This window comes from Varanus komodoensis, unplaced genomic scaffold, assembly GCF_004798865.1.
Source record: "Varanus komodoensis strain SLA01 unplaced genomic scaffold, ASM479886v1 scaffold110, whole genome shotgun sequence".
Classification (NCBI taxonomy): Eukaryota; Metazoa; Chordata; class Lepidosauria; order Squamata; family Varanidae; genus Varanus; species Varanus komodoensis.
Window position 1 is genome coordinate 141601 of NW_025335318.1, and position 26946 is coordinate 168546.

At 46.4% G+C, this 26946-nt stretch overlaps 1 protein-coding gene across 1 annotated transcript; it reads left to right on the forward strand.

Annotated features, from left to right (window-relative positions):
- Positions 1-448: 448 nt before the first annotated feature.
- On the forward strand, positions 449-26883 carry LOC123018571 (oxysterol binding protein). Its single transcript, XM_044420786.1, has 14 exons — positions 449-956; positions 8537-8745; positions 12670-12920; positions 16038-16236; positions 18086-18188; positions 20293-20347; positions 21090-21221; positions 21458-21703; positions 21971-22091; positions 22792-22895; positions 23106-23201; positions 23589-23767; positions 24385-24605; positions 24970-26883. Exons 1-14 carry the CDS (start codon positions 598-600, stop codon positions 25110-25112), a joined length of 2418 nt encoding a protein of 805 aa, XP_044276721.1. The 5' UTR covers positions 449-597; the 3' UTR covers positions 25113-26883.
- The last annotated feature ends 63 nt before the right edge of the window (positions 26884-26946 follow it).

Genomic DNA, 26946 nt, shown 5'->3' on the forward strand with positions numbered 1-26946 from the left:
CAAACAGGATCCGACTTGTTGGATGGCTATTTGCCAAATACTGAGAGCGAGCCCGCGGACTTACGCACACACTTCTCGTAAACGTGCATAAACGTCATTAAGTTGCAAAGGGATAAACACGCCATTGGATCTTGAACTCCTGCGTGTCTCTTCCACAAACACAGAGCACGTTCAAATGTCATTCATATCTAACCAACAGAATGCCCATTCTACAATGACATCAGGTTAGACTCCCCCCCACAATGAGCTTCCTAATGGCTGATACCTGCGAAGGACAGGAAAAAAGACCAATAGGAATGGCAAGAGAGAAAACCAGTAGGATAGTAATGACAGTGCATCGCCTGCCAATACACCGACAAGTCCCGCCCTCTGAGGTTATCTGGACCAGTAGCAGCTGCGAGGGCGGTACCAACGGGGACTCCAGACTCTGGAGTGGGTGTTGCTGCTAATGGAGAGGGCTGGTTGACGGCGCTACGCGTACCGTTGGGGGGGAGGGCGAAGCGAGGAGGGAGGGAGGCACTCAGCCTCTGGCGGTTCCTCGTCTCCCGTTGGCAGAGGCGGTTCGGGCTCACGAAAGCGGTGGTGCTTCGCTGCAGGATGTCGGAGTTGCGAGCGATGGGAGCCGGCCCAGGAACAACGCCTGGCGGACCCATAGTCTCCGGCCCAGGAGGGACCTGCGGGCCTGGTCCGGCGACCCCGCTGCCTTCGCCTGGACCTGGTGGCGGAAGAACCGAAGGCAGCGGCGCAGGAGGAACACTAGGCCCTGGGGGCCCGGGACCGGCCCCAGGGGGGGTGACAGGCGCTCCAGGGGGGAGTTCTTCTGCTTCCGCTTCCGGGTCGGCTAGCTCCACTTCCGGAGCTGCTCGCGAGGGCTGGCTTTTCAAATGGACCAATTACATCAAAGGGTATCAGCGACGCTGGTTCGTGCTGAGCAACGGACTCCTGAGCTACTACAGGTGAGGCCACGCCCCCTTCGCTGTTCTTGGGTAGAGCGGCTGGCCACGCCCCTTTGCCTGCTAGGTCATGCCCAGGATTCCTCCGGAGGGCTGTGCGCTCTTGCCCTGGGACCTCTGCCCCGCCCCTTCCGCCCTTGCCCCGGCCGTGGGGTGGGTGGTGCGGTAGCAGCAGCCACGGCCAGAATGCAGGCCTTGCGCCTTTCCTGCCACGTGGCGCGAGGGCATCGTGCCTTAGCCACGTCTGGGGAAGCGTCTTGCGTCAGGGATCGTCCAAATGGCCAGACCTTGAATCCAGCCTGGTGCCTTGCTTCACCACCGCCTCCTCTCGTGGGGTGAACAACCTGGTGTCATTCCTGTGTATGGACCCACACCTTCCATTACCATTAACCATGTTGGCTGGGCCTCACTGAAGTTTTAGTGCAACACATCTAAAAGGCCCCAAGTTATTGGCTTCTCCATTACATTGTACCTTTTTTTACATCTCTAGGGGAACGGGTTTATGGATGCTTAGACAATAATGAAGGCATACATTTCCCAGCATTCCTGAGTCAGAATGGTTCACTGGGGAATGCTGGGAATTTCAGGAATCTTTTGTGTGTCTAAGCACAAAAAGGATTTTTTTGTGTGTCATACATAGGATCGCACCCTAAGTGGTTCTTCTTTATTCCTTTCCCCCTTCTCACTTTTTATTGCTTCCTCTCAGCTCTGAATAATATTTTGTTGCTTGCTTTGTGTCTTCATTCTAACCACCCCAAAGGTGCAGGTCACCCTCATTGTTTTGCAAGATGTGGCTTCTCTGATGGTGCTGAATTGTTCAGGACTTTGTTTTGAGATTATCTGCAATATTACCTTGTTAGTGTGCGTGTAGGGGAACCAGTCCAATTGTGAATCACAGTGTTGTTTGTAAAATACCTGTGAGCAAGATGTGGCAGTTACAGGACTAGGGAATTTTTAAATGCTCCAAAGATAAAGGTTTCAGTGACAGTATTAGCTGTGGGATCCACGTAACCAGGAAAAGAAGTGCCTTGCAAAGATCCTTAGATTCCTTCTAGAAGGTAGGACCTCTGTATAAATTTTCTTTGGCCAACACATCCTAGCTATTAGTTTGTTAGGGCTGACAACCAGTGTTGCTTACCTAGAAGAACAAGAACTCTGCTGTAGCTGTGTGGAAGTAACAGTTTCTTAACCTTATTGCATTACAATGTTACGGAGAAAAAAACCTGAATAACTCAATATTTTCTCCTGAACTCCTTAGATTTTGTGAAGGCTTAGAAGGAGATGGAACTACAAATATAATAAATCTAAACAGTGAAGTCTTTCCCTTACTACAACATCCCACTTGCATTAGTTCGCTGTAGATGGGCTCCCCAATCCATCAATGCTTAGCTCATCTTCATGTGATTCAGCTTCCGCAAGAGTCTGCTAATCCAGAAACAGATAGCTATCATTATGCATATGGAGTGCTTCATAACTTCCAGGGTTGTCTTGCCTGCCTGCCCCACCCATGTGTTTTCACATAAATAATCGTGTATGTCATTGCAGATGAAATCCAACATCTGCAGGTTTCATCTGCTTTCTTTCAAATCTTGTGTGCTTCCCTATGTTTCTACATGCTTTTGTGTAAACTGGCAACTTATTTCAGTTAACTGCATTTTGGTCAAAAATTAGGAAGATTGCCAAGCAGCTCATTATAGAATCATGGAATAGTAGAGTTGGAAGGGGCCAGAAGGCTATTGGGTCCAACCTCCTGCTCAGCACAGGACTCCCAAGTTACACCATCCCTCTTAGATTAGGCAAGGAGCATCCGGAGAAAGATTAATTAATTTATGACAGGGATGAGGAGGCTGGTAGTCAAATACAGCTCTGCTGGGGTCTAATCTGGCCCTTAGGAGTTCCCCAGATGGCAACGACCCCTTCACCTGGTCCCACCCCCTTCCCCCCAACATTGTTTGGCATTTTCCCAGCTGTTGTGCAGTTTTCTCTCATACTAAAATGTGGAAATGCCTCTTTTAAAGGTTATTGACTGGCAGGAAGACCTTTTACCTCCAACAGGCGGGTGTTTTTTTTCTCAGTTCCACAAAACATGATTTTGGCCCTTTGGCTGAATGAGTTAGTGAAAGCATTTTTTATGAGTTACCATACTGATACAAAGTAATGGTATTTGTTCTGATTTTCTTTTATTCATCAGTCTTCCACGGACTCTCGTGCTCAGGGTGACATACATAATATAGTAAAATCATATTTTTATTAAGGTTTTTTATTTGAAGATCATGCTGTTCTTTAACTTTTCATTTCTAGCAACATTTCATTTATAGTTTCTCTTTTGCTTAAAAAACTAGTTTAAAAGGAAAGTGAATTTAATAATGCAAACAAGTTGAAGTCTTCATATAATCAATCTATTACTATCTGTTGATCACATACAGTTGGGCAAAGGTATCCAACATTTAGATATTACACAGTGTTGTGTATGATGACCTCCCTACTGGATTCTGGGGCTAGCAAATTATTAGAGGATTGAGTATCTAGGCGATAATACTCTAATACTCTGGTTACCTAAAGGAGTGCCTGCATCCATATATGCCCTCCCGCCCCTTGAGATCGGCGGCAGAGGCCCTTCTCCGGGAACCCTCTCCGTGAAGGATATTCGGAGGGTGAGTACTTGGAGGAAGGCTTTCTCTGCGGTGGGGCCCAACGTATGGAATGCGCTCCCCAGAGCGGTCTGCCTGGCACCGTCATTATTTGCTTTTCGGCGCCAGGCCAAGACCTTTTTATTTAAATGCTATTTTAATTGTTAAGGTTTATTTATTGATTTTAAACTGACCAGGCTGTTTCCACTATTTTATGTATTTTATGTATTCTATGTATTTTTTGTATTTATATGCGGAATTTTAATGATTGTAAGCCACCCCGAGGCTTATGCGAAGGGGGCGGCATATAAGCTGTCTGTCTGTCTGTCTGTCTGTCTGTCTGTCTGTCTGTCTGTCTGTCTGTCTGTCTAAATAAATAAATAAATAAATAAATAAATAAATAAATAAATAAATAAAAACTGTATGACACAAAAAAACCTTCTGAACATATGTGGAGGATATTGCACTGTTTTAATGTCATCTTGCTACCTGGGCCCTGCAAAATGTTCAGTTTCAAGTTGTGAATGGTTATATGGCTCTACTAATGAAGCAGCATGCATTTTTCTCCTTTCCATCTCACTGTTTTGCCAGTAAGTACTAATGCTTGCTCCTAGAAAGGGAATTGTTCCAGCCTTATGCATAAGTAGACCTTACTTGGTTCATTGGGAATTGCTTCCAAACAAGTGTGTCACATACCTTACCTGGGAATAAGTTCCTTTGGACTAAGTGGGAGTATCTTCTGAGTAGATATGTACAAGATTTCAGTGTTAGCCTTCAAGTTAGTGATCTTGTTTAATATCCTTGCATGTCACTTTGACTCCCTGATTGGGGTGTAACTTAATGCCCTTTGCTTCTGCCAGATTTTGATTGTACGGTACTAATGGACCATAACCTATCACCTCTTCCACATTTAAGTAGAAATATTAGGATGATGACCACATTTGTCTTCCTCTTTATTCAGAATTCAAACAACAATTCTCTCTAACGTGCATTAAATCACTGGTATATTGTAGTGTGGTTGAGCGTAGGGTTGCTTCAGTCCTCCTGTGCTATGTGATGTGTGAAAGTCACAGAGTGGCCATTGTCTTTCAGGAGCCCTTCTGGTTCAGCTGTACATCTGTGATGATGTGACATTAAGCACTCTGATAGTGATGTCCATGTTTGTTGATCTGTTGAGATCAAGCCCGCTAAACATTTATCTTTTGGTTTTGTATGTACTGGGGGAGCCTTTAAACTTCAGGGAGCCTTATATTTATTTATTACATTTATGTCCTGCCTTCTTTCCTTTCAAGGAATTCAAGGTGGCTTACATAATTCTCCTCCTCCTCCCAATCTTGTCCTTACAACAACAATCCTGTGAGGTAGGTTGGACTGGGAGTCCGTGACTGGCCCAAAGTCACCTAGTGGGCTTCATGGCTGAGTGGTGAATAGAACCCAGATCTCTCCTGGTCTCAATCAGTCCCATATTCTTTACCACTGCCCCACATTGGCTTGTAGGAGTGGAGGCTTAGTATGAACATTCAAGAAAAACTAAATTGCAGGTTTTTCTATACCACTGGCTGCTATAGCTGGCTTTAGATCTGTGGGGAACTCTGTAATGAATCCCATGAGGCATGCTATGGCTGACTTGGAGCACAGAAATCCTTTTTGTTTAAGGTATTGGCACAGAGGACTGAATTAGACGGAAGTATGCTTTAAATCAGACAAAGGTGGCTTGCTTGTGAACCATGCTCATATACTTTGGTCTGTATTATTCATAAAGAAACTAAACTTGAGAAGATAAGAATAGCTGGCAACCCAGGTTCATATTCCTTTGATGGACTTAGCTTGCCTGCAGGAAGGAACACCCAGTTACTTTCTCCCCAAACTCCAGGGGGCAAACTGAAAACTAATGGCCTTTACAGCAACACTTGCTGGGAGTCTGTGCGTGTCAGCCCAAAGCAGGGTGTGTGCATTGTTGCCTGTTTCAGCCTTGAAGCAGAGAGGAGATGGCTCTGCCTTGTACTAGGTCGATACAGGGAGAACTTTGTTCTTGACTCCGGCAGGGAGGGCCGGTCTGAGCATTAAGGTAGTCTGACGGTGTACATTATTGTTTCTGCAAGCCTTGGAGGGTGACAGGCACAGCCTGGGCCACAGGGAGCGTCAAGAGAGGTGGGGACTGCAACAGATTGTGGCCTGGCTGGCTCAGGAGGCAACATCAGTGTTGACGTTGCTGCATCAACATTGGACTCGCAATCAGCATGGCTTCCTGCCCAGCTATAGAATGTTCTGCTAGGGTGTGTGTGTGTGTGTGTACATTATGCACAGCATATGTGATACATAAAGAATCGATAGTTTAGCTATACACACACCCAAGCAGAGTAATGAATACATCTTGTAAACATAGACATGTTACTGGTTGCCATCAAAGGGTCCTCCCCTTTCCAGGGACGGTTAAGTCATTATTTTCCAGATCTTTCTTGGCTGCCTTTCAGGACAGGAGCCTTCTCAAGGTTGCGTACAACAATGTACGTGTGGTTGCTTTTTTAGGCTTGGTGTCCTAGGATACTGCTGCAAATTCTGTCTCCCTCCATCAGCTGGAGACTTTCCACAGCCAAATATTTCATTTTCTTGATGCTCAGTGTTGAGACAGACGTGTGTTCTATGTGTTGAACAGTCCAGAGAGCTTCGGCTGGTATAGAAACAAAATAATAATTATAATGTGTTGAGGGAGAGTTTAAAAATGCTCCATTTGGGGACTTTTTAGAAGGAATCTTGTACCCTGCATTGCCAAACTTCAGCTTCCTCTCTATTGTTCACATATACTTACCTGCATTACAAGAGTGTTGCAGTTCAGGAGGGACAATTGTGGGCACAGCTGTGAATGGTTTCTCTGAGAGGCCCAGCACTTCCATTCTGAATAATAGATGCATTGGTCTTCTGTTTATTTTCCATTTAATGCTCTTGTAGGCCTGGCGGGGCCTTAATATCAACTGTAAAATCTCCTGCCGCCTGGCCACTCTGCCTGTGTGGCAAGGCCAGCCGGTTTGGTGAAAGTGTCAAGCAGCTCTGTGAAGTCCAAGCGACTGTCCTATTAATAGAAATGCCTGCCAGCTGCGATCACAGCAACGGAGAAGAGGAGTCTCCCTCACTCAGAGGCTCTGCCAGCTTGGGAGTCCCTTCTCATACTTGGGGAGGTGGCAGAAGTCAACTAAGAAATCACTTTTTTTCTTTTAGTATTGCCAAGCATTGGGAAAGTTAATGGGAAATATCTAGCTCAGTAGCTTTTAGCATTTGCTTGGGCTTGTTCATTTGCCAACAGAAGTGTCAGAGGGCCTACCTTTGTGTGCACACTGCATGTGTGATTGACTTAAGTTAGACAAAGTAGGTGATATACTGTAGTTGCAGCCTCCTGGGGTAGGGTACAGCACGTTGAAATTGGGGCGGGGGGGTGGCATAAAGAGGATGTCTGGATAAGTAGCTTCATGGTAAAGCTGTTCCTGGACTTTGCCACTTCAGTCTGTAAGGTGGTGGTGGTGGTGGAGGAGGAGGAGGAAGAGGAAGAGGAGGAGGAGGTAAATGATTGGGTACATCGCCAGTAGGTGGGGGAGTTCTGCTCATTGAAAACTGGCATGCTGGAAAGAAAACAGGGCAGAATAATGCCTAGTTCTCTGTATGCAGGAATACTTAGTCAGGGGAAGGATTCAGTCATTTGTAACTCTTCAGCTGGTAGATCAAACCAGAAACATCTGATTACTATACATATGATCATTTCCCTCCAGGGTGCCGCTAAGACATCCTTCCCCAGTCTGGAACCCTCCAGACTTTTTGCACTCCAACTCCCATCAGCCTGAGCCAGCATGCCAATGGTAGGGATGGTGGGAGTTGTAGTCTAAAACATTTGTATCAGGTTGGAGAAGGCTGGTCTGATATTTTGGATTTGAGCTAAAGTCTCCTAGATTAATCTTTACCAAAGACTCATTGTGTGGCCTTGACCAGTTCTCATTTCCTTTCCGTATAGTGCAAATTGTAGTGACCTACCTCACAAGATTGTTAGGTCTAAAGCCAAAAAAAATGTTTAGAAATCTTTACAATACTGCACAAATGATGACTAGTGGTAGCATGAAGCTGAAGGGATACTAGCTGAAGCAACGAGGCGGCGGCGGCGGCAGCAAGACCAGAAGTATGTTGAATAGATCAGAAAGAGAAATCAATAGAATTTGTACTGCTATTTGTACTGGGCCAAAAGTATATTGCTATGATCACCATCCATGTTAACTGGAAGCCTCCACCTATCCCCTTCTAGTTCTGAAACATTTAATATTGGAGTGGGAAGGAGAAGACTCCATGTTTTCCCCTTTCCTGCTCCTGCCAAGAACTGGAAGTCAGCCTTCAGACTGGCAGCTGATTCTGTGGATTACTGGAATGTCCCAGCATAAGGTGCCTCCCATTCAGCACTTCACAGGCACCCACTTTTCTAGGCCATGTGAATACAGTATCAGACCCGTATCCAGTTGATCTGCTGCTGAAATGCTTTTTGATCCAGCAGGAACTATCAGTGGAGCAAGTGGGAGGTGATCTTCAGTAATTCCCCTTCTCTCCCCTTCCCCACAGCCTCTCCCATTCTGCTGTGGAGCACTGGGAGATCCTTCAGAACAATATGAGAAATAGGAGTGGGAGGAGAAGAAGAAGAATCACTGAAAGTCACCCCTCTCTATTCTCTGGAGCGGAACCAGAGCATTCTGTCAACAGAGGGACCCTGGCTGCAATCCAGCCATGTTTGGGACTTTTTATTGTTGCCCCTCCTTTCCACATTGTCCAGGAAAGGGGAATAAGCAAGGGAAGGACCTGGTTACCTGTTCTCAGAATGGAGTGTGGTGTCCTTTTCTAATTATTCTGTGGCTCAGATTGCTCCTCAGGTATGCCTGCTCGCTCATTCCCTGGCGTTGTCCCCTCCCCCATTTTGTCCCACAGGTCGAAGGCAGAGATGCGACACACCTGCCGTGGAACCATCAACCTGGCCACTGCTAACATCACTGTGGAAGACTCCTGCAACTTCATCATCTCCAATGGAGGGGCGCAGACCTACCACTTGAAGGCCAGCACAGAAGTGGAGAGGCAGCGTTGGGTCACCGCGCTGGAGCTGGCCAAGGCCAAAGCAGTCAAGATGCTGGCAGAATCAGGTAACGGGGGCACTCAGGGCAGCACAAATGGGGCAGGATGTGCAGTGAGGAATGGAGGGGAGTGTATTGTGGGAGGACGCAGCATCCAAGGGGATTAACATGAAAAATAGGTGGGCACCCCAAGCAGCCTAGATGTTGACTATTGACTTCAGTTAAGTCCGTGTTGATTTTTCTCTCCATTTTTCTGTCTGTGATTTGGGGGTTTGCCTTTGTAGGCGGTGTCATATCTCATACTTTCACTGCATCTGAATGTTAAAAAGGATGTGTAGATAACCATTCCCAATCTATGCTAAGCATGGGATTAATAAAGTAAATATCTCTTCACAGTTTTTCCTGCCCCATCCTGTTTCAGATCCCAGCTCCCTAAGGCAAGGTTTTATTCCACACACCAAATGTTTGTTACACAAATCGCTCAGTGTCCTTTGAGTGCTTGGCAGTGTGGCATGCCAAGGCAACAGGCCACCTGGGCTGCTGTGGTTTTAGCAGGCAGCTTCTGGTTAATGGATTCCTATTTTTAAGCATCAGACTTCTCTGATGCTTTTAGAGTTCCTGTTTGCAGTGCAAATGCATGTTCTAGCCATTGATACCAAATCATTAATAGGCAGTCAGCTAAGCTCTGTGTTGCAGCCTAATGGCCTCTGAGTTGAAGCATCTGTCAAAAAGTGGCAAATTTGATTAGGTAAAATAAGCACCCAAAGGCAGTGCTAAATGGCCATTCATGTATTAAATAAGATCTTGCACTGAAGGGCCTTAGACAGCTCTGCCCGGGTATAAATGTTTGTCTCTAACCTGCTTTTGGCCCTTAAATAGTATGTTGCGGCCATGGGCCTCTCTGAATTATTTCTTGTTCCGGATTGTTAATGTTTGTTCTTTGTAGAAGAGAAAATGAGTGAAAAATGAGTCATTAGTTGGTGCTGGACAGTTTGCTTCATTTTCATAATATTCTAAAGGCTTGGGATCTGAAAAGTAACAAAGTATTTGGCAGCTTTACAAGGAAGGACTTCTTCAGTGTTCTCAAAACAAAATGATCGCTGCCCAGTAAGATTAATTGTGCCAGGGCCCTGTGCTTCATAGTTGCAAATATTAGCTTTGCTTGAGTCCTGTTAAATTTTCAGTCTAGTTCTCCCTCCTTCTGTTCGCCCCCTAAGATGAGGAAATAATGGAAGAGAGAGAAATTTATTATTGTGGATGCTTGTCCTTATTTTAAAATGTTTGCCAAAAAAAAGGCAAACATATTCCCCTGCACACCATGGGAGGGGGACCAAGAGGAATTACAGTTGACAAGCTTATGCTCAATCGGTTTTAAGACATTTTGGAGAATGGTTTGGTGGTCTAGCAGTGCTGAGATACTGGAGTGCACATGAAAACTCTGTAAATGCTATGTCAGAGCCATGGGTCTCAACAATGAGTCACTACATATGGTAGCCCTGTGATACTTGGCTTGATTAGCTTATATTGCATTCCTGCTTTGGAGATTTTTGGTTCTAAAGTCGGGGTTCACAGTTGCTGCTGTTTCCATAAGTCAGAGATCTACAGTGGCCTACCACAGCCTTCCCTAATCTGGTGCCATCCAGATGTTCCCCTCTTCAGGAAAATGGGATAAAAGTGAGATGAAATTAATAAACAATATCTACACTTCAAGCAATGTATACAGTTTTGCTCTGCTGAGGGATGGAATTTCCATCTTTGCTTTACTTCAGCCACTGAATTGGGAAGAGAGGAGGGCTTTTTTTTCCCTAGTGAAGTACCTGTATCTAGATCAGGGTAAGCAAAGTGGTACTTCCAGATATATTAGACTGCAAGACCTCCCATCCTGTATATCCACTTTTAAAATAATTATTGAGTGTTACAGAACAAAACCTAGGAAGTACAGTGAAAAAAGAAAGTAAAAGAAAATATTAGTGTTCTGCATAAAAATTAAAGAAATCTGCAGCGCTTAATACATATGTTATGCATCCTTATGTATTAGTATGTCACAAGACATACCACTGTTGTTAAAAATAATTCTGCATAAACTTCAGCAAAGGCAGCCCTATTATTATTATTATTATTATTATTATTATTATTATTATTATTACATTTCTATGCTGCCCCTTGCCGAAGCCTCGGGGCAGCTTACAACACAATAAGATACATTCAAATACAATAGAACATAATAAATTACCACTTAAATACAAAAATACAAAAAATACACTGAGATACAATAATATAAAATTAAAATTAACAGTATAAAATAAGTAAATAAAGAATATAGGAGGAGGAAAGAGAAGGAAGAAGAAGTTGCCCTGGCCAGATCATATATTTTAACAATTAAAATGATGTTTAAATAAAAAGGTCTTTACCTGGCGCCGAAAAACAAGTAATGACAGTGTCAGGCGGACCTCTTTGGGGAGTGAATTCCATAGGTTGGGTGCCACCGCAGAGAAAGCCCTCCTCTGAGTACTTACTCTCCTAATTTCTTTCATGGAGGGTTCCCGAAGAAGGGACTCTCCCACAGATCTCAAGGGGTGGTCGGGTATATACGGACGTAAGCGCTCGTTCAGGTAGCCAGGACCCAAGCCGTTTAGGGCTTTATAGGTCATATATCTAAATATTTATCAATTTGTAAATTATGCCTACAGATCATGAGTTCAAAATTCAAGAGTTTTATTAAGTCCTCCATCCATTGTGTTATTGCAGGAAGCCATTTATTCTTCCAGTGATGTAGAATTAGTATTTTAACTATCAAAAAAAAGAGTGTGAAAAATCCATTTGTGTTGGCTTTGCACTAAATACCTAGAGATAGGGAGATAATTAAGAAACATGTATATCATTGAATATTGTAATGATTGTAAGCCGTCCTGAGATGCTATGCATAAGGGACAGCATATAAAAGTTTTAAATACATAAATAACATTAAAGAACTTTGCATCACAAAATTTATCCGAATAATTGTCTCCTTCCAAAAGGAATTAGCTATTGGGTATTAGCAAAACTTACAAAGAAGAGAAGGATTAGTTGCCTTGCACCTCCAGCAATTGGCTGATGTAAGTAAGCCCTGATCAGAAAGATATTGTGGCATCTGGTATACTTGAAACATCAATTATTGCTAAATTATGCATAGCCTAAGATCCATGACTCCTTACAAAAGAGATAATAATGAAGTGTTCCATTGATTAGGCAAAATGGATTGCTTCAGTTCATTATCATAGTAAACCTTCATGAGATTCACTTGAATAAACAACAGTAAAGAAAGGTTTTAAATAAATAAATAAATAGTCCTATTTTTGGTTGAGACCCTGTGTATCATGGTTATTCACTTTAATAGATATTTATATACATGAACTATAGGCCAGTGTAGCCTCAATCTATGCCTCCAGTAACACAGATAGCTCTGAGAGTATAAAACTCAGCATGAAACCTGGATTCTTATAGATGTTTCAACTGTGGGTATTTCCATTCAGTTGTGGATGGCAATTAATAGTTAGCTGACCAAGTGGAAAATGGCAGGAAGCTATCAAGACCAAAAATCAGCCAGTCCATCCATATCTGCCAATCAAACATTTTCTTGCCAATCTTTTAATTCCAGATGTCCCCATAGAGTTAATTTTGCATGTGAAAATAAGTCAAATTATAACTGACATGAAAATATGCACCAGGCTTCTTTACCTGCTGTACCAGTAGGATGCACATGATCTGTCAGCAAAGCCAATACGAGGGGATTATGGGAGTTGTACTGCAAAGCATCTGGAGAGCATCTGAGCATCTGTTTCTGACCTTGCTCTTTGATTATCTGACCCATTTCCTTAAATTATCTCTTCTATGTCTCCTGTTAAGAAAGCAGCCACTGTTGGGGAACGAAGGAGTGTGATAACGCATTTGGTTCTGGGGGCGGGTTCCGGCCTTGGCTTGAAGGTGTTAACAACTGGAGCTTGCTCCTCACAGATGATTCAGGGGATGAGGAATCTGTATCGCAGACAGACAAGACAGAGCTGCAGAACACCCTGCGCACCCTTTCCAGCAAGGTGGAAGACCTCAGTACCTGCAATGACTTGATCGCAAAGCACGGGACCGCTCTGCAGCGTTCCCTCAGTGAGCTGGAGACCCTCAAGCTGCCTGCTGAGAGCAATGAGAAGATCAAGCAAGTCAATGAGCGCGCCACGCTTTTCCGCATCACTTCCAATGCCATGATCAATGTAAGTGAACTTCCAGGTGCAGGCTGTGAGCCTGCCTTGTTGGAGGAATGCTCTGGCTAGTAGAAAGCATCTGCCATGCTCCAGGTCCATGCATTGGTAATATAACCGGAGTGCCAGAACAGGATCCCTGAACGCCACTATGGCGTTTTCCTCCACTGAGAAGAGAGGTGTGGTATGTTATGCTGTGTTGCTAAGCTCTCGAATGCTTAAGGGACCTTTGACATTATACATGTTAGCACAATCTAAGCCTTTATTTGTTGGGTTTTTTAAAACAAAACCATCAACAACCTGCAAGCAAAATTCTTACTTGTCCTGAATCCCCGTGTAGTTGTATGTACTGTGAGAGCCGGTGTGGTGTGGTGGTGAGTGTTGGACTGGGAACATGGGAAATCGGGGTTCTGGTCCCCACTCAGCCATGGAGCCAACTGGGTGATTTTAGGCCAGTTGCTCACTCTCAGCCCAAGATCCCTCACAGAATTATTGTTGTAGGATAACTTGCAGAGAAAATGAACTTTGTAAGGCATCTTGGGTTCCTCGCAAGAGGAAGAGAGACAGGATATAAATGCATTGTAGTTGTAGTACTACTACTAGTAGTAATAGTAATACGGTTGATACTCAGTGTAGCCACACCATGCTATTAGAACCATAACTCAGTTGGAACCTTCAGGAAAGAACTTGACAGAATTCCAAATCGATAAACAGTTTATCAGATCAGATTTTTAAAACTGGGGAAAGCAGAGGAAATGAATAAAATGGCATCATGAAGAAAAGGTCTTTAGAAGAATTATATTGAGGACTAGAGAATATAACTTTTCTTAGGATTGAAGATCACATGGCTGGTACCTCTGGTTTCTGAAAAGGTGGCATGTTTTGGCCAGGGCATTGTATGTGCCTGAGACAACCAACTATGAAGCAAGGGGATTAATTCAGAAAGTGCAGAAAGAATGTATACAGATACCTGTAAAATAGCATTCTGGTGTTCTGATTTGGTATATTTCTTAAATACCATACTTAGAATTCTGCATAATCTGCAGGTAATCTGTCAGTCTTGGAGACTTAAATCCAAGTTGATAACTGTCAGCTGTTTTTCAAAATGGCTGAAAACAGCAACAGCTGCTACAACCAAGCTGGACTCCTAACCTGAAGCCCTCCTTTAATGGGGGAATCAACCTACAAAAATTAGTTTTCCAGCCTGTTCTGTGCTGGCCTTGGATGGTGAGCAGGGACTAGTTAAAAAACAACAGCTGCATACCAAGTGATCTGTCCCACTTCTGCCAGTCCATTAATTGGCCCAAATGGCGTTCCATATGCTTATCTTTGTGGAATTCTTGGTTGCCCATGGCTACCAGGTGATGTTTTGAATACAAGATTAGCAAACTGTTCTTTGAAGATGGAATGACATCACAATGCCCTTTCAGAAAAAGTCCTTAACTAGCAGCAAGCAGTTTACACTACAAAAGGCTTTAAACTTGAGGATAGCTCAAGGAATGAAATGGAAATTACATTTTAGAAAGCTTGTAGTCAACCAGGTTTGCACCTCCCCACTCCTCTGCCAGCATTATACAAAAAGCCTCACAGGGGGTGCGAAATGGGAAGATAAAAAGGTGAGAAATAGGCTGGTATATATCTAGGAATAAAGGATAGCCTAGTCTGGACGTTGCATTCATTCTGTTGACAAAACTAATAGACCATATGTGTATGTTAGCAGTGTTCTTGCATAAGATTAGCCATGCTGGATCAGACCTGTCTAGTCAGCATCCTGTTTTCAGCAGCTGCCAGCCATGCCAGTGAGACAAGGCGAAGCACCCTTCAGTCTGTGTCCCCTGTCAACTGGTGTAGGGGGCCATTCTGCCTCCTGTACTGAAGGTAGCAAAGAACCACCAGGACTGCAGCTCCTGGTAGCTTTATCCTCAGTGAATTTGATGAATCTCCCTTTAAAACCACTCAGATTTCCAAGTCATCATGACATATTGCCAAGGAAATCCTTTGTTCACAATGTAGAAGTACTTCCTTTTGCCTGGATATCCCACCATTCAGTGTTACAGGGTGATTCAGCTCCCAATCCTGTGAAAGAGGGAGACACACAACTCTCTACTTCCTCCAGAGCACTGTTGTGCTTTCTTTACTTACCCACTTTGTAGTTTTGTATAGTTGCAGTTGCACTGCCAGATATCCAGAGGATTTTCCCCCAGAATGGGAGACATTTTAATTTATCTTAGCCTTTCTGGTTGCAAGGCTAGTGAAGCACTGTTCCCCTAGATGTTCAAATACAATATTTCTGTAAAATATTCTGAATTTAGAGCAGGGCATGCAAGGATGTTCCTACCCATCACACCCTTGTCCCTATCTACAGACCCTAGTCTTCACATTCCTGTCCCTTAGCACTGCTTGCCAATGTTCTCCCCCTGCCTTTCCTTGATAATTTCCCCCCTATTTTACTTTTAGGATGATTAATCAAGTCAGAATAACATCAAACACCTGATTCTCAGTGGAGTTCAAGTGTTAGTGCTGTAATCAAATGGTCACACTCAGTATCTGTGTGATTGGCACAAATATATCTGCTGGTGAGGTTCCTGCAGCATATGGTGCAAACATTACCCTTGCCTGGGTAAGGAATACTCCCTTGGGATTTTCACAGACAGATAGCCTCTATCCATGTGTCCCTGAGCATCTGTTCAAGTGCATAGCATTTCTGAAGTTGCTAGGAGACTGGGGTAGCAGGTTTAGTGGGCTTCTGGGACAGAATAGCAGAATTGCCTTGATGAACTCCAAAGGACATGTTACCCAACAGTTCTTCTCAGTCATTCATACACTGCCCAATAGCTGAGACTCTCTGAGTGGTTAATTAATGAGATGCCATAGTTTACCATTTGAAGAGCAGAGGCAGCAGAAGCCATCCTGGTCCAGTTTGATCTGGGCCACCCCTGTTGTGCAGCAGAGAGAAGTGACCAACTTGGAGTGGTCCCACTGGGATGGCAGGTATGGGTGCAGGCAGACACCGGTGAATTGTTGGTCAGTGAGATGTCTTTGAACTATTGGCCCAAGTCAGGAAAGAAGTGGCGTTTGGCTACTTAGTGTTGTCTAATTCTGCCTCTTTTGGGCATCCGTTCCTCACAGGCCTGCCGAGACTTCCTGATGCTGGCCCAGACACACAGCAAAAAGTGGCAGAAATCTCTTCAGTATGAGCGGGACCAGCGCATCCGCTTGGAGGAGACGCTAGAGCAGTTGGCTAAGCAGCACAACCACCTAGAAAGGGCCTTCCGTGGAGCCACCGTCTTACCAGCCAATGCACCCGGCAACATGGATTCTTCTAAAGGTAGGAGCTGGGAACTTTAGCCCCCACCATGTCACGAACCATGCCCTGGCAGCTGGGGGTTCCTCAGAAACTTCCCTTTCTCTTGTGTTCTACTAGTCAAAATTAGTCCTGCTTGACCTCAAACTAACAGGCAGTGGGTGGGGAACCTCAGGCCCAGAGACTAAACTTGGCCCTCTTAGGCTCTTCATTTGTTCCTCCAAGATTCCCTAGATGGCCTGTTTGGCCTCCCTCAACAACCAGTGTTCTCCAGTGGTCCCTGAAGACTGGAATGCATTTCCTGAGCTTTAGTTACTAGCAGTAAAAGTTTCATCCTGCTTCTTGGCAGTTCTGGAGCCCCTTGTTGTGTTATTTATGCATAAATAGACCTATAGTTGAGTTCTTCTTGGACAGTGATGGTGAACCTTTTAGAGACTGAGTGCCCAAACTGCAACCCAAAACCCACTTATTTATCGCAAAGTGCCAACACTACAATAAAACCTGAATACTGAGGTTTTAGTTTGGGAAAAACATCTCGCAGCCAGTCCAAGAAAATATGTAGATATCCTTGGCAGTGCACTGACCGACCACGCGAAAGCCCGGACAAGTCACGGCTAATGAGTTGCAGCTTGTGACGTCATCACCTGGCACCGCTACTGCTTTCCAAGCATGCGCATGGCCCCTGTGTGTGCAGTTATCTGATGCTTGGCTGGGGTGATGCTGGGGTGACTTGGCTAACATGCCGACAGAGAGGGCTCTGTGTGCCTCCTGTGGCACATGGGCCATAGGATCGCCACCGCTGTTCTAGGATATTGACAAGATCTGCCTAGTCAAAAAAAATGCCCATATTTCAATCTCCTGCCTTCTGTGGTTTTCTTTTGGAAAAACATACCTGGGATGACAAAGGCAGAGATAACTTAAGTCCCCAATTTTGCATGAAAGTGGTTTTGTGGGGTATGTTTATACCCCAAAGAGTGGAACAGAAGTAGGTCAGATACAGATCATTATAGTCTCTTTTGAAAGCCAAGGGTCTGAGTTAAAATTTCCAGCAAATAAAATAAATTCTTTCCCTCAATGAATTCTTTTCTGCTGGTTTAAAATGTGTAGGCCAGACTGTTCTTATGCAGAGCAAGTCTATAGTAGGGGTCCTCAAACTTTCTAAACAGGGCCAGTTGACAGTTGGCTGCGGGCCGCCAAGGCGGTGCTGGCGGGGAGGCATGGGCTGGTGTGGGGGCAGGGCACGTGTGCACGTGAGGTGAGATGGGGGGAGCATGTGGGGCGAGGTGCTGGCTTGCTCGCGAGGAGATAGTTTCCATTCAAGTCCAAAATGATCTTCCTGCAAGCAAGCCACACCTGCGCCCAGCGAGTGCAAAACCCATGGGGCGGGCCGGATCCAGCCCGCGGGCCTTAGTTTGAGGACCCATGGTCTGTAGGTTCAGCACTTCTTGACAGATTTAATGCATAGCCTCTGGGAATATTTCTTGCTCAAAGGTGAAAGCCATTCAGACACTGATTGAAACTTCCTGCTAGGGGCAGAAAATTCAGCCAGGTCTTTCATATGCAGCATTTTTCTTGCCTAAGGTGCTTTTGTCTGGGGTAACAAAATGCCCCCAGATGTAACTAGTACTAAGTTTTATGTTAGTGGAGGATGATGTTTAAGCTAGTTTATGCTGCTATCTTCTGTATTTTTGGGCCCTTCCCTTTTGCTTTTGGACCTACCCTGTGCCTTTGGCCGCATGCAGAGTCAAGATAATACAGCTCCCAAATGCTTCTGCAGATCCAATTCAGTCCTCAGGCTTCAAGAAGGCGTCCTGCCCCTGTACTAGATAATCACAACCAAAGAAAGTGACATCAGCACCCATTACTCTTACAGATCGATGTTGCCCGTCAAAGGGAGATATGAGTGATGAAGATGATGACAATGAGTTCTTTGATGCTCCTGAAATCATCACCGTGCCTGATAGCATGGGCCACAAGTGAGTGATCCCCTGTTCAACTAGGAGCTCTACAGCCCTCGGCTTTTGGCACTGGGAATGCTCAACCCATGGAGGTGTCCCCCTCATGGTACCTTCCTGCTTCTCTTGCATGGGCCATAGACTAGAAGTGGCTAACTAGCATGCATGGGCTGAAAGCCAAAGCACTGAAACAGATTGCCTGGACACCTTTTTGTGTGAGCTTGTGTGTGTGATCTTGTTGCCTTGGCTTTCAGAATGGGGAGGACAGGGAGAGGATGCAAGGCAAGAGGGAGGCATGAAGTAGTAACTTGAATACATGAGGCTGTTTGATCCTGAGCAGAGTAACCGATCCATTAAACCTGTTGTTGTCTACACTGACTGGCAGCTCCTTGAGATAATCAAAGCCCACGCTTGTTGCCCTTCTAGGGGCAGATCGTACTGCATTGCACTGATTCTGCTTGTCTTGGGATCGCCATTACCAGAAGGCAGCACTTGGGGGATTTCTGCTTATCCCTGAAGCACTGGTGTTGCCAGGCCCTGCAGGCTCCCATCTTATCCCAGACACTTTACAACGTCATGTGAAACTGCTGGGTGGGTGGGGGAATCCAGAGATTTGAGGTACGTATCTTGTCATCAGTGCACTGCTGATGCACAGCTCTGGCTTCCCTTTTTCATCTGATCCAGGTGAAGCAGTGGACTGGATCAGGGCTTGGCAGCAATAAGGAGGCAGATGAGGACTAGCAAACGTGAAGCTCAGTGCAGACAAGGCACCCCCTCCCTCCCCCTGCACACAGGGGATCCAGTCCTTACTGCAGTTACAGTCTGAACCCAAAGGATCCCGTGTTTGCATATGTACATACTCACACCTTATCAACAGAGGCCCTTTTTGTGTCCCTCTCAGTTGGAACCTCAGCAGAGGCTGCATGAGATCAGACCTTCTCTGTTGCGGTCCCCAGTTATGGAAAACTGTCCCCTGAGAGGCTTGCCTGACACTTACATTAATATCTTTTGGGTGTCGAGGAAACACTTCCAGAGGTGTTACTGTCTTAGAAATCTTGTGGTCCTTGGCCGAGTGTCCCAGGGACCATTGGATGGCTCGGAAAACTTCTTCCAAGGTAGGAGACAGTGCTCTGAGCTCAGAAGGGGGAACTGGCGTGTGCTTCCCACCCAGCAGCTGGTGAGGAGAGAGCTGCCCTGCTTGTCTCAGATTGAAGAATTGGCCTTGGAGAAGGGGGGAAAGGGGGTGTTCTGGTGGCAGGAAGAGGAGGTCAGGCTATGAGTTATCTTGCACCCCTGCCACCCTCCCTCCCTCCTGAAAGTTCCCCCAGTGGACAGGCTGAGATGTCAGAAATTGTATGACTTTTTCCTTGCATACGGGGACTCTTGTTTCTGTTAGAGCTTTAGCCCTACATCCTGGTTCTTTTGCTTGTTGAATTAGCTGATGCGAGTATAGTTGCATGTGCTCTTTGGAATCATTGACGGGCTCTTTAATTTGATTTTTTTGTTATTTCTAATATTTTCTCTTTTCTGTCTATTTGTCACTCTAAGATTATGTTAATTATAAAGCAACTCTTAAATAATGGAAGATAATGGTGGGAAAATAGGGCAGGGAACTGGGGGAACTGCCATGTCACAGGGGCTGTGGCTCAGTGGCAGAGGACTTCCTTTGCATGCCGAAGGTCTTGGCTTCAGCCTACAGCTCCTCTGGGTTAGGCTAGAAAAGACCCCACCCTGAAACCCTGGAGAGCTGCTGGCAGTCAGTAAAGACAATACTAGGCTGGATGGACCTAGCATCTGACTTGGTCTAAGGGAGGTTGCTCTATTCCACGCGGACTCCTGAAAGTAACTTCTCCAGCCCATTAAGGGGCTTATGGCTTACCTTGAACTTTACAAGTCAAGCTGTATGGTCCTGGTTGCCTAAAACTTGAGTGTTTGATGCTTGGTTATTTCCAAGGTACCCAAAGGGTTGCTGATTTCCATCCCTGACAAGCTAGATGCCATGTTCCTGCTCTGATGGTGTTTGGTAGCATTGTTTTCTGAATTGTGTTTTTCTGGCTAGGAGAGTGCCTTGACTTGTGCCTTCTTGTTTTCTCTTTCTCATGGTGTGTCTCTTTCATTCCTTTAGACGAACAGGTAGCAACATCAGTGGTGCTAGCAGTGACATCAGTCTTGATGAGCAGGTAGCCTGTTTCTTTGAATTGAGGGGAGGGAGAGGGATGTAAGCCTTCCCACCAGATGCTACTGGGGCTCCACAGAGGAAAATACCTGGAACATGTGCCCTTTGGAAGCTTCTAGAGGGACCCAAGAGCTTGCCCTACACAGTCCTTCCTGCTAAATGAGGCATGTCTGAATGGAGGATGGGGAGCAGATTGTGAGTAGGAGGACTGTTTTAACAAAAGGGCTGAAGATCTTGGCTGGGGTGATGAACTGCTTCCTGCCCCAGGGCCAGTCCACTGAAGGTCTTGGTGCAGGGCCAAGAGGTTTCATCTTGATGGTCCTACTGCCAGCTGCAAAGCCTGAGAAGAAGCATTTCAACATTCACGAATGCGGGGAGGTGGCAACTTAGGGCTCCAGGAAGATCATGTTCTGTACTCCTGGTTTGGGTTGTTATTTCTCATGCAACCCTGAAGGACTTTAGTGTATCCTGAGGCATACCTCATTGAAGGCTGGGAAAACGAAGTCTGATGATGGCCCAGAGTTGGTTTTGTAATCCATAGTTCTGCCTCTTTGGGAGTGTAAGAAGGCAGCCATTGCAGGCTTAGCTAACCTCCTCCTAAGAACTAGATTGGGGTATTTGAGAGTAGATTGTTTAACTATATGCACTGGGTGAAGTAAAAAAGACCTTAGAAGACTGTGCAGGGTTCGTGGGCCAGCTGATGTATTCCTCACCTGGCTTTGACTGGTCTCTTGTTTTTCTCAAAGTATAAGCATCAGGTGGAAGACACCAGGAAGGAAAAGAGGACTCGAATTCCCTACAAACCAAATTACAGCCTGAACTTGTGGAGCATCATGAAGAACTGCATTGGCAAGGAACTCTCCAAGATCCCTATGCCAGTGAGTCTCTTGGGCCTTCTTTGGGACATGGGACCCGGGAGTTGCTGCCCATTGCCCCAGGGGGAAAGAAGGTAGGGCTCCCCCTCTTGTCCCAAGGGTGAGGTGGAATGACTCGGTGCAGCCCCACACTCTGTGCTATGAGATGTGGGGGCAGCCCCCTGCGTGTTTCCCGCATCAAGCCCTGCACCACCTACTTTGTCCTTGAGATGATGATCTTCTGCCTCTTCGGCCTCCAGGTTAACTTCAACGAACCCTTATCGATGCTGCAGCGCCTCACAGAAGACCTGGAATACCACGACCTGTTGGACCGGGCAGCCAAGTGTGAGAGCTCCCTGGAGCAGCTCTGCTACGTGGCTGCCTTTACTGTGTCGTCTTACTCCACCACTGTCTTCCGCACTAGCAAGCCATTCAACCCTCTTTTAGGGGAAACCTTTGAGCTAGACCGGCTGGAAGAGAATGGCTACCGTTCCATCTGTGAACAGGTGAAGAGTAGGATGCCTTGGTTTGTTTGTTTGTTTGTTTGTTTGTTTGTTTTAATCCATAGCAGAAATTGTTGATTCAAGGAGGGCTTTCCTAGAAATTTCCCATCTTAAGCAAACCAAGTTCAATCGATATTTCTCCAAGTGAGTGTGATTAGCATCCTAGTCAGTTTGTCTTTGGGTTCTGTGCGGTCCCTCCTCCTTCCTGGGGGACTTGGTTGTGGGGGCTTAGGCCCTTCTTCCTTATCTGTTCTCTGTTGTGTCTCCAAGGTGAGCCACCACCCACCAGCTGCTGCGCATCACGCTGATTCCAAGCATGGCTGGACCCTTCGCCAGGAGATTAAAATCACCAGCAAGTTCCGTGGCAAATACCTCTCAATCATGCCACTTGGTGAGTCTTTGCCACCATTTGCCACCACAGTGGCTAGGAGAGCATGGCTGTCTTCCACCTGTGCTCCTTGTCTCATATACACCCTGCATTTTCCAGCCTTCTCCTAGCTGAAGTTGCAATATCTGGAAAGGTTATGAGACCCTTGTAGATAAGTGTTTGTCATGTATGGCATTTGTTGGTGAATTTTCCTTGCTTGCATCCCTTGGAGATATTTAGAACACAATCATTCTTCAGGTTGGGGTGGGGAATCTGATCCTCTGGGGTTCTCCAAATAGTCATAATGACTTCCCCTGATCACGCATTGCTTGGTGGATTATTAGACTTGTGAAGTTTTTCCTCTTACTCTGAAAGGTTGGAATGCCTCTCCTAAGACTTAATTACGGGCAGTAAGAAAGAGCTTTGCACTTCATTGTGCTGGCATTGTTGAATCTGCCCCCTTGTGCCTTTGGTCTCTCCTGCCACTAGAAAGTGACCCCCAAGAGCTTCTCCAAAGTGGAGTTCAACCCTCAAACTCAAAGTGATAACAGCCCTGCTTTGGGCATTGTGTAGGGAACTGTTATAATGGCCAGCCAAGAGAAACTCAGCTCATGCATAGCTGAGCAGGGATTAAAACCAAGGCCTTACATATAGAGGCACCAAAACCCACCAAGGACTCTCCAGCCGTAGGGAACTGTTTGCAGCACCATCTCTTTCTTCCTAGGTACCATCCACTGTATCTTCCATGCAACTGGCAATCACTACACATGGAAAAAGGTCACCACCACAGTGCACAACATCATTGTGGGCAAATTGTGGATAGACCAGGTGAGTCACAAGTGTGTGTGAGTTCTGTGCAGTCAGAGGTGTGCTTGCAGATGGCGGTGCTGGAGGCCAAGACCTTGGACAGCCACTTTGCAACCCTCTCATCCACTGGCTGTTTTTGCTGAACCGCTCATTAAATACAGAACAATGTTAGCGAGCATGTAATGGGTGTGGAGCCTGCTTTGATAATGCCCTTCCTGTTTCTGCCTCCAGTCTGGTGAGATTGAGATTCTGAACCACAAGACCAATGAGAAGTGCATTCTCAAGTTTGTTCCTTACAGCTACTTCTCAAGAGATGTGGCCAGAAAGGTAAGAGGTGATGTGCCCTAATCATTCTCATGTGGGCTGGAAAAACCAATGAAGGCCCACCTGTGAAAGAAGGAAGCACCTGCTTGGTAGCAAGAGGGGTCTTGTATGTAGACAAAAGGCTACATCCGCAGCAGTGACCTTGGCTGGTTTGGCCAGTACTTTTGCATGCATTACAGCCACTACAAAGCCCGTGGTGCAGCACAGTGGGGAGCAGTCTTGGCAGAAGAGCAAGGAGGACTTTTCAGCTTCCATGTGGAGAAGCTAACACACTTGTCCTCTTTTCCCTGGATTTGTGTGTAACTCTACCAAAAAGTAGCAAGCCAAACCGGATCTGGTGTCGTAATGAGAGCTGTGTCCAATGCCCCTCCTAAATTCCTTCCATAACAGGTCACCGGAGAGGTGCTAGATCCCTCAGGCAAAGTGCATTTCATGTTGCTGGGCACCTGGGATGAGAAGATAGACTGCTTCAAGGTGATTCCGAGCATGGAGAACGGCGGTGACAGCCGGCAGAGAGCACACGAAGCCGAGGACAGCAGGGTCCTGCTGTGGAAGAGGAATCCACTCCCGTGAGTAAGGGAGGTAGCTTGGCTTGCCCCAGTTTACTGTGGTGGCTTGGCTGGGCGCTCTGCTGACTGGAGACTGCTGGTGCAAGCACCGGTTCAGCTGGCTGTAGTTGAGGGGAGGGAAAACATATTGGAAGGATGAATCTCAGGGTGGAGGCAGTGATCATGGTACCAGCATCCTGTTCTGGTGCTGTGTGCTCCCCCCTCCTTGCAAAAGGTGAATTGAGAGAGTTTATGGAATGTGTGTGCTGTGGGGAAGGTGGTAATTTTGCTAGTTGTAGGATGGGCCAAAGAATGCAGAGCATGGAAGCCACAGCCCCTGGGAACTGAACTCCAGCCCCGTCCTCCTCTTCCGTGCACTTGCAGTCTTAGTCACTAGCTATTGTCTACCCATTCAAGTCTAGCTATAGACCCTCTCCTTTGACATGGAACCACCCTCAAGTGTCAGACTTCAGTACTAGCTTTTTGACCCCTTGAGGGGCCTGATGGTCCAAGGTGTGCCTGAATCTCCTTCCTGCAACCTAACAGCAAGCCTAATGCTACCTTCCTGCACTGGACTGTCAGCTGGGGTGCCAGTCAGAGCCAGGCCTCCAGCTCCTGTTTCTTTCCGCTTGCTGCAGGAAGAATGCTGAGAACATGTACTATTTCTCAGAGCTGGCTCTGACTCTCAATGCCCCAGAAAGTGGCACTGCTCCGACAGACAGCAGGCTTCGGCCTGACCAGCGGCTCATGGAGAACGGGCGCTGGGATGAAGCCAATGCAGAGAAGCAGCGCCTGGAGGAGAAGCAGCGCAGCTCCCGCAAAAAACGAGAAGCCGAGGCCATGAAGGCCACAGAGGATGGTGAGTTTTGCCCCACTGGCCCTTCACTGGGTTTTCCAGGGCAGCAGGGACATGAGAATCCTCCTCTTGCCCGGCCCAACGGCTGCTTCATCTTGTCCTGCTTTTGGCTAGCAGTATCTTTCATATGTTGGGCGGCCTTTCCTAGACCTGCTTCTTGATCTCCCTTCAGCTTGGAAGTGCCCAAGTTTGAACCTGGGTGATTCTGCATGCAGAGCATGCACTCATCTAAGGGCTCCCCCTCAGGAGGGAAGATATGGCTCTTCATTCCTGGGGGTAATATCAGTTATGTGCCTTTTTTTCCCCCGTTCGTGATCTGAAAATTCACACACAGCTCTCTCCTCTGCTGCCTCTTCCCTCCTTGCAGGAACTCTTTATGATCCCTACAAGGCATTGTGGTTTGAGCGGAAGAAAGATCCCGACACCAAGGAGGTGGCGCATGTGTACCGGGGAGGCTATTGGGAGAGCAAAGAAAAACAGGACTGGAGCATGTGCCCCGATATTTTCTGAGCTGGAAGCAAGCAGCAGGACTTTTACAAGGACGATGGGAAGGAGAAGGTAGTGAAATGAGGATGGAGGGGAGCAACTGATCATGTGACTTCCTGCCTAGTGCTTTCCTCACCGAATCTTGTCTGTCTTAACCAATCACTTGTTTTGAATCAATCACCCAAAGCAGAATCCAGCAGTGGTGATTGGCTGGGTTGCCTTAGCTAATTGACGCTGAGGGTGGTGTCTGGATTCCTGGATGGCTGGCGACATGTAGGAGTAGAAGACTCCATCCTTCCTTTCCCCCACCACAGGAATATCACTCAGCTCTCAGTCATGTATACTTTGGGGAGGAAGAGGGGTGCAGCGCTGTGCTGCATCGATCGCCCCCGCCTCCACCCCATGGCCACCTTCAGATAAGATAGGCAAGTTCAGACCACAAATGTTGCACCAAAGGATTGGCTGGGAAAGGTTACAGGGAACTTCCTCTTGTTTTTTTCCTTTAAGGTTGCTCTCTCGTTCCTTCTTCCCAATCCTCTCTTCAGCTTTGGGGAGGGGGAACCAGTTCTTTCCAGGGACTCTCATGTCTCTTGGTTTGCACAGGTGGCAAAGCAACTGGTGATGCCTTGGGGCAGGGTGGGTGGGGGGAACCTTCTTTTGGGGCAGCACGAGCTGCCCTCTGGGGGAAGGAGATTAAACTGACCATCCTCCTTTCTCAGATCCATCCTTCTCACCAGGCTTCAGCCCCGTGTGCACTTGGGTGGGAAGCAACAATGTGGGACAGAGCCCCTCTGCCTAAAGATCCTGGCCTAAGGCAACCGCTGGCTTAATACACACTTGTTTATATGTATATTATATATATGTAGAGAGAGATCTAATTTTTGTTCTGATTTCCTTCCACACTCCCCCCTGGCTCTTTTGGTTTGCTCCCAATTTTGTAACACTCACCCTGCTGTCTCCTTCCATGGCCCCCAGATCAGGGAGGTGCTCTGCTGAAAGCGTGATACTAAATCACGGCTTGTCTTACCTTCAAAATCAGCTTTTCCTGATGCTGAGCCAGAGCTCGAAGGCATCAGTCTTAAGCCTTCTCACTCTGTGCAGGCACAAGCCCAGGTGTCCTTTGGTTCCAGTATGAAATAGGGAGATGGTGGGCTCTCCTAAGCCAGTCCTGGACAGCACCAATCACAGCTGCCAAGCTGGCTTCTGAGGTCAAAAAGGTGTTGCCACTGTGCAGCAGTGGCAGAGGGCGCAGAGGCTGCCCCAGCTAGGCCCCTGCTTGTGGGAGGGAGTAGGCTACAAGTAAGCCCCTGTCCTTGGCGAAGAATCACACAATGAGGTGCCTTCCTTCTCTGTGTGTGTGCGTGTGCGCGTGTGTATGTTTCACCCTTCTTTTTTGCGTTGTTTTCTTTTCTTTTGGTTTGTTCCTTAACTTCCAAACTTTATCCTCCGAAGGAGTGAGAGGCGACAAGTGCTGCTTGCTGGTGAGTCATCTTGCTGGCTGGGAGAGACGCAGACATGGGCCCTGCCCTTCCCAGCAGCAAGAGCAGTGCTGCTCCATGGGAAGGAAAGAAAGGGGGCTTTGGGTGGGATCTCTACACTATTTGCTGCTTGGTCTGTTTGAAGCCTGTTTTTGCAGCTGGTGGAGGCTGTCACTTCCTTGTATAGAATAATGACAGGCTTTACAGAAAGTCGGGGGGAGAGAGAATATCCCTGCAATTCTATTTTTGGGGTTTTTTTGCCTTATTGTCTTTTTTCCAAGAAAACTAAATTAAATAATAAAACCTGAAATGTCAAAGACTGTTTTGTGTGCGTATCGCTTAACTTTCGGGCTTGAGGCATATTGTTTCTCTCCTGCAGC

What these genes read in the sequence shown, in the direction of transcription:
- LOC123018571 (XM_044420786.1), top strand. Translation starts at nt 598, where the DNA reads ATGTCGGAGTTGCGAGCGATGGGAGCCGGCCCAGGAACAACGCCTGGC. An exon ending in TCTCCAAGATCCCTATGCCA is followed by an intron (nt 21,222 to 21,457) that starts GTGAGTCTCTTG and finishes TTCGGCCTCCAG; the next exon opens with GTTAACTTCAACGAACCCTT. An exon ending in CATGAAGGCCACAGAGGATG is followed by an intron (nt 24,606 to 24,969) that starts GTGAGTTTTGCC and finishes CCCTCCTTGCAG; the next exon opens with GAACTCTTTATGATCCCTAC.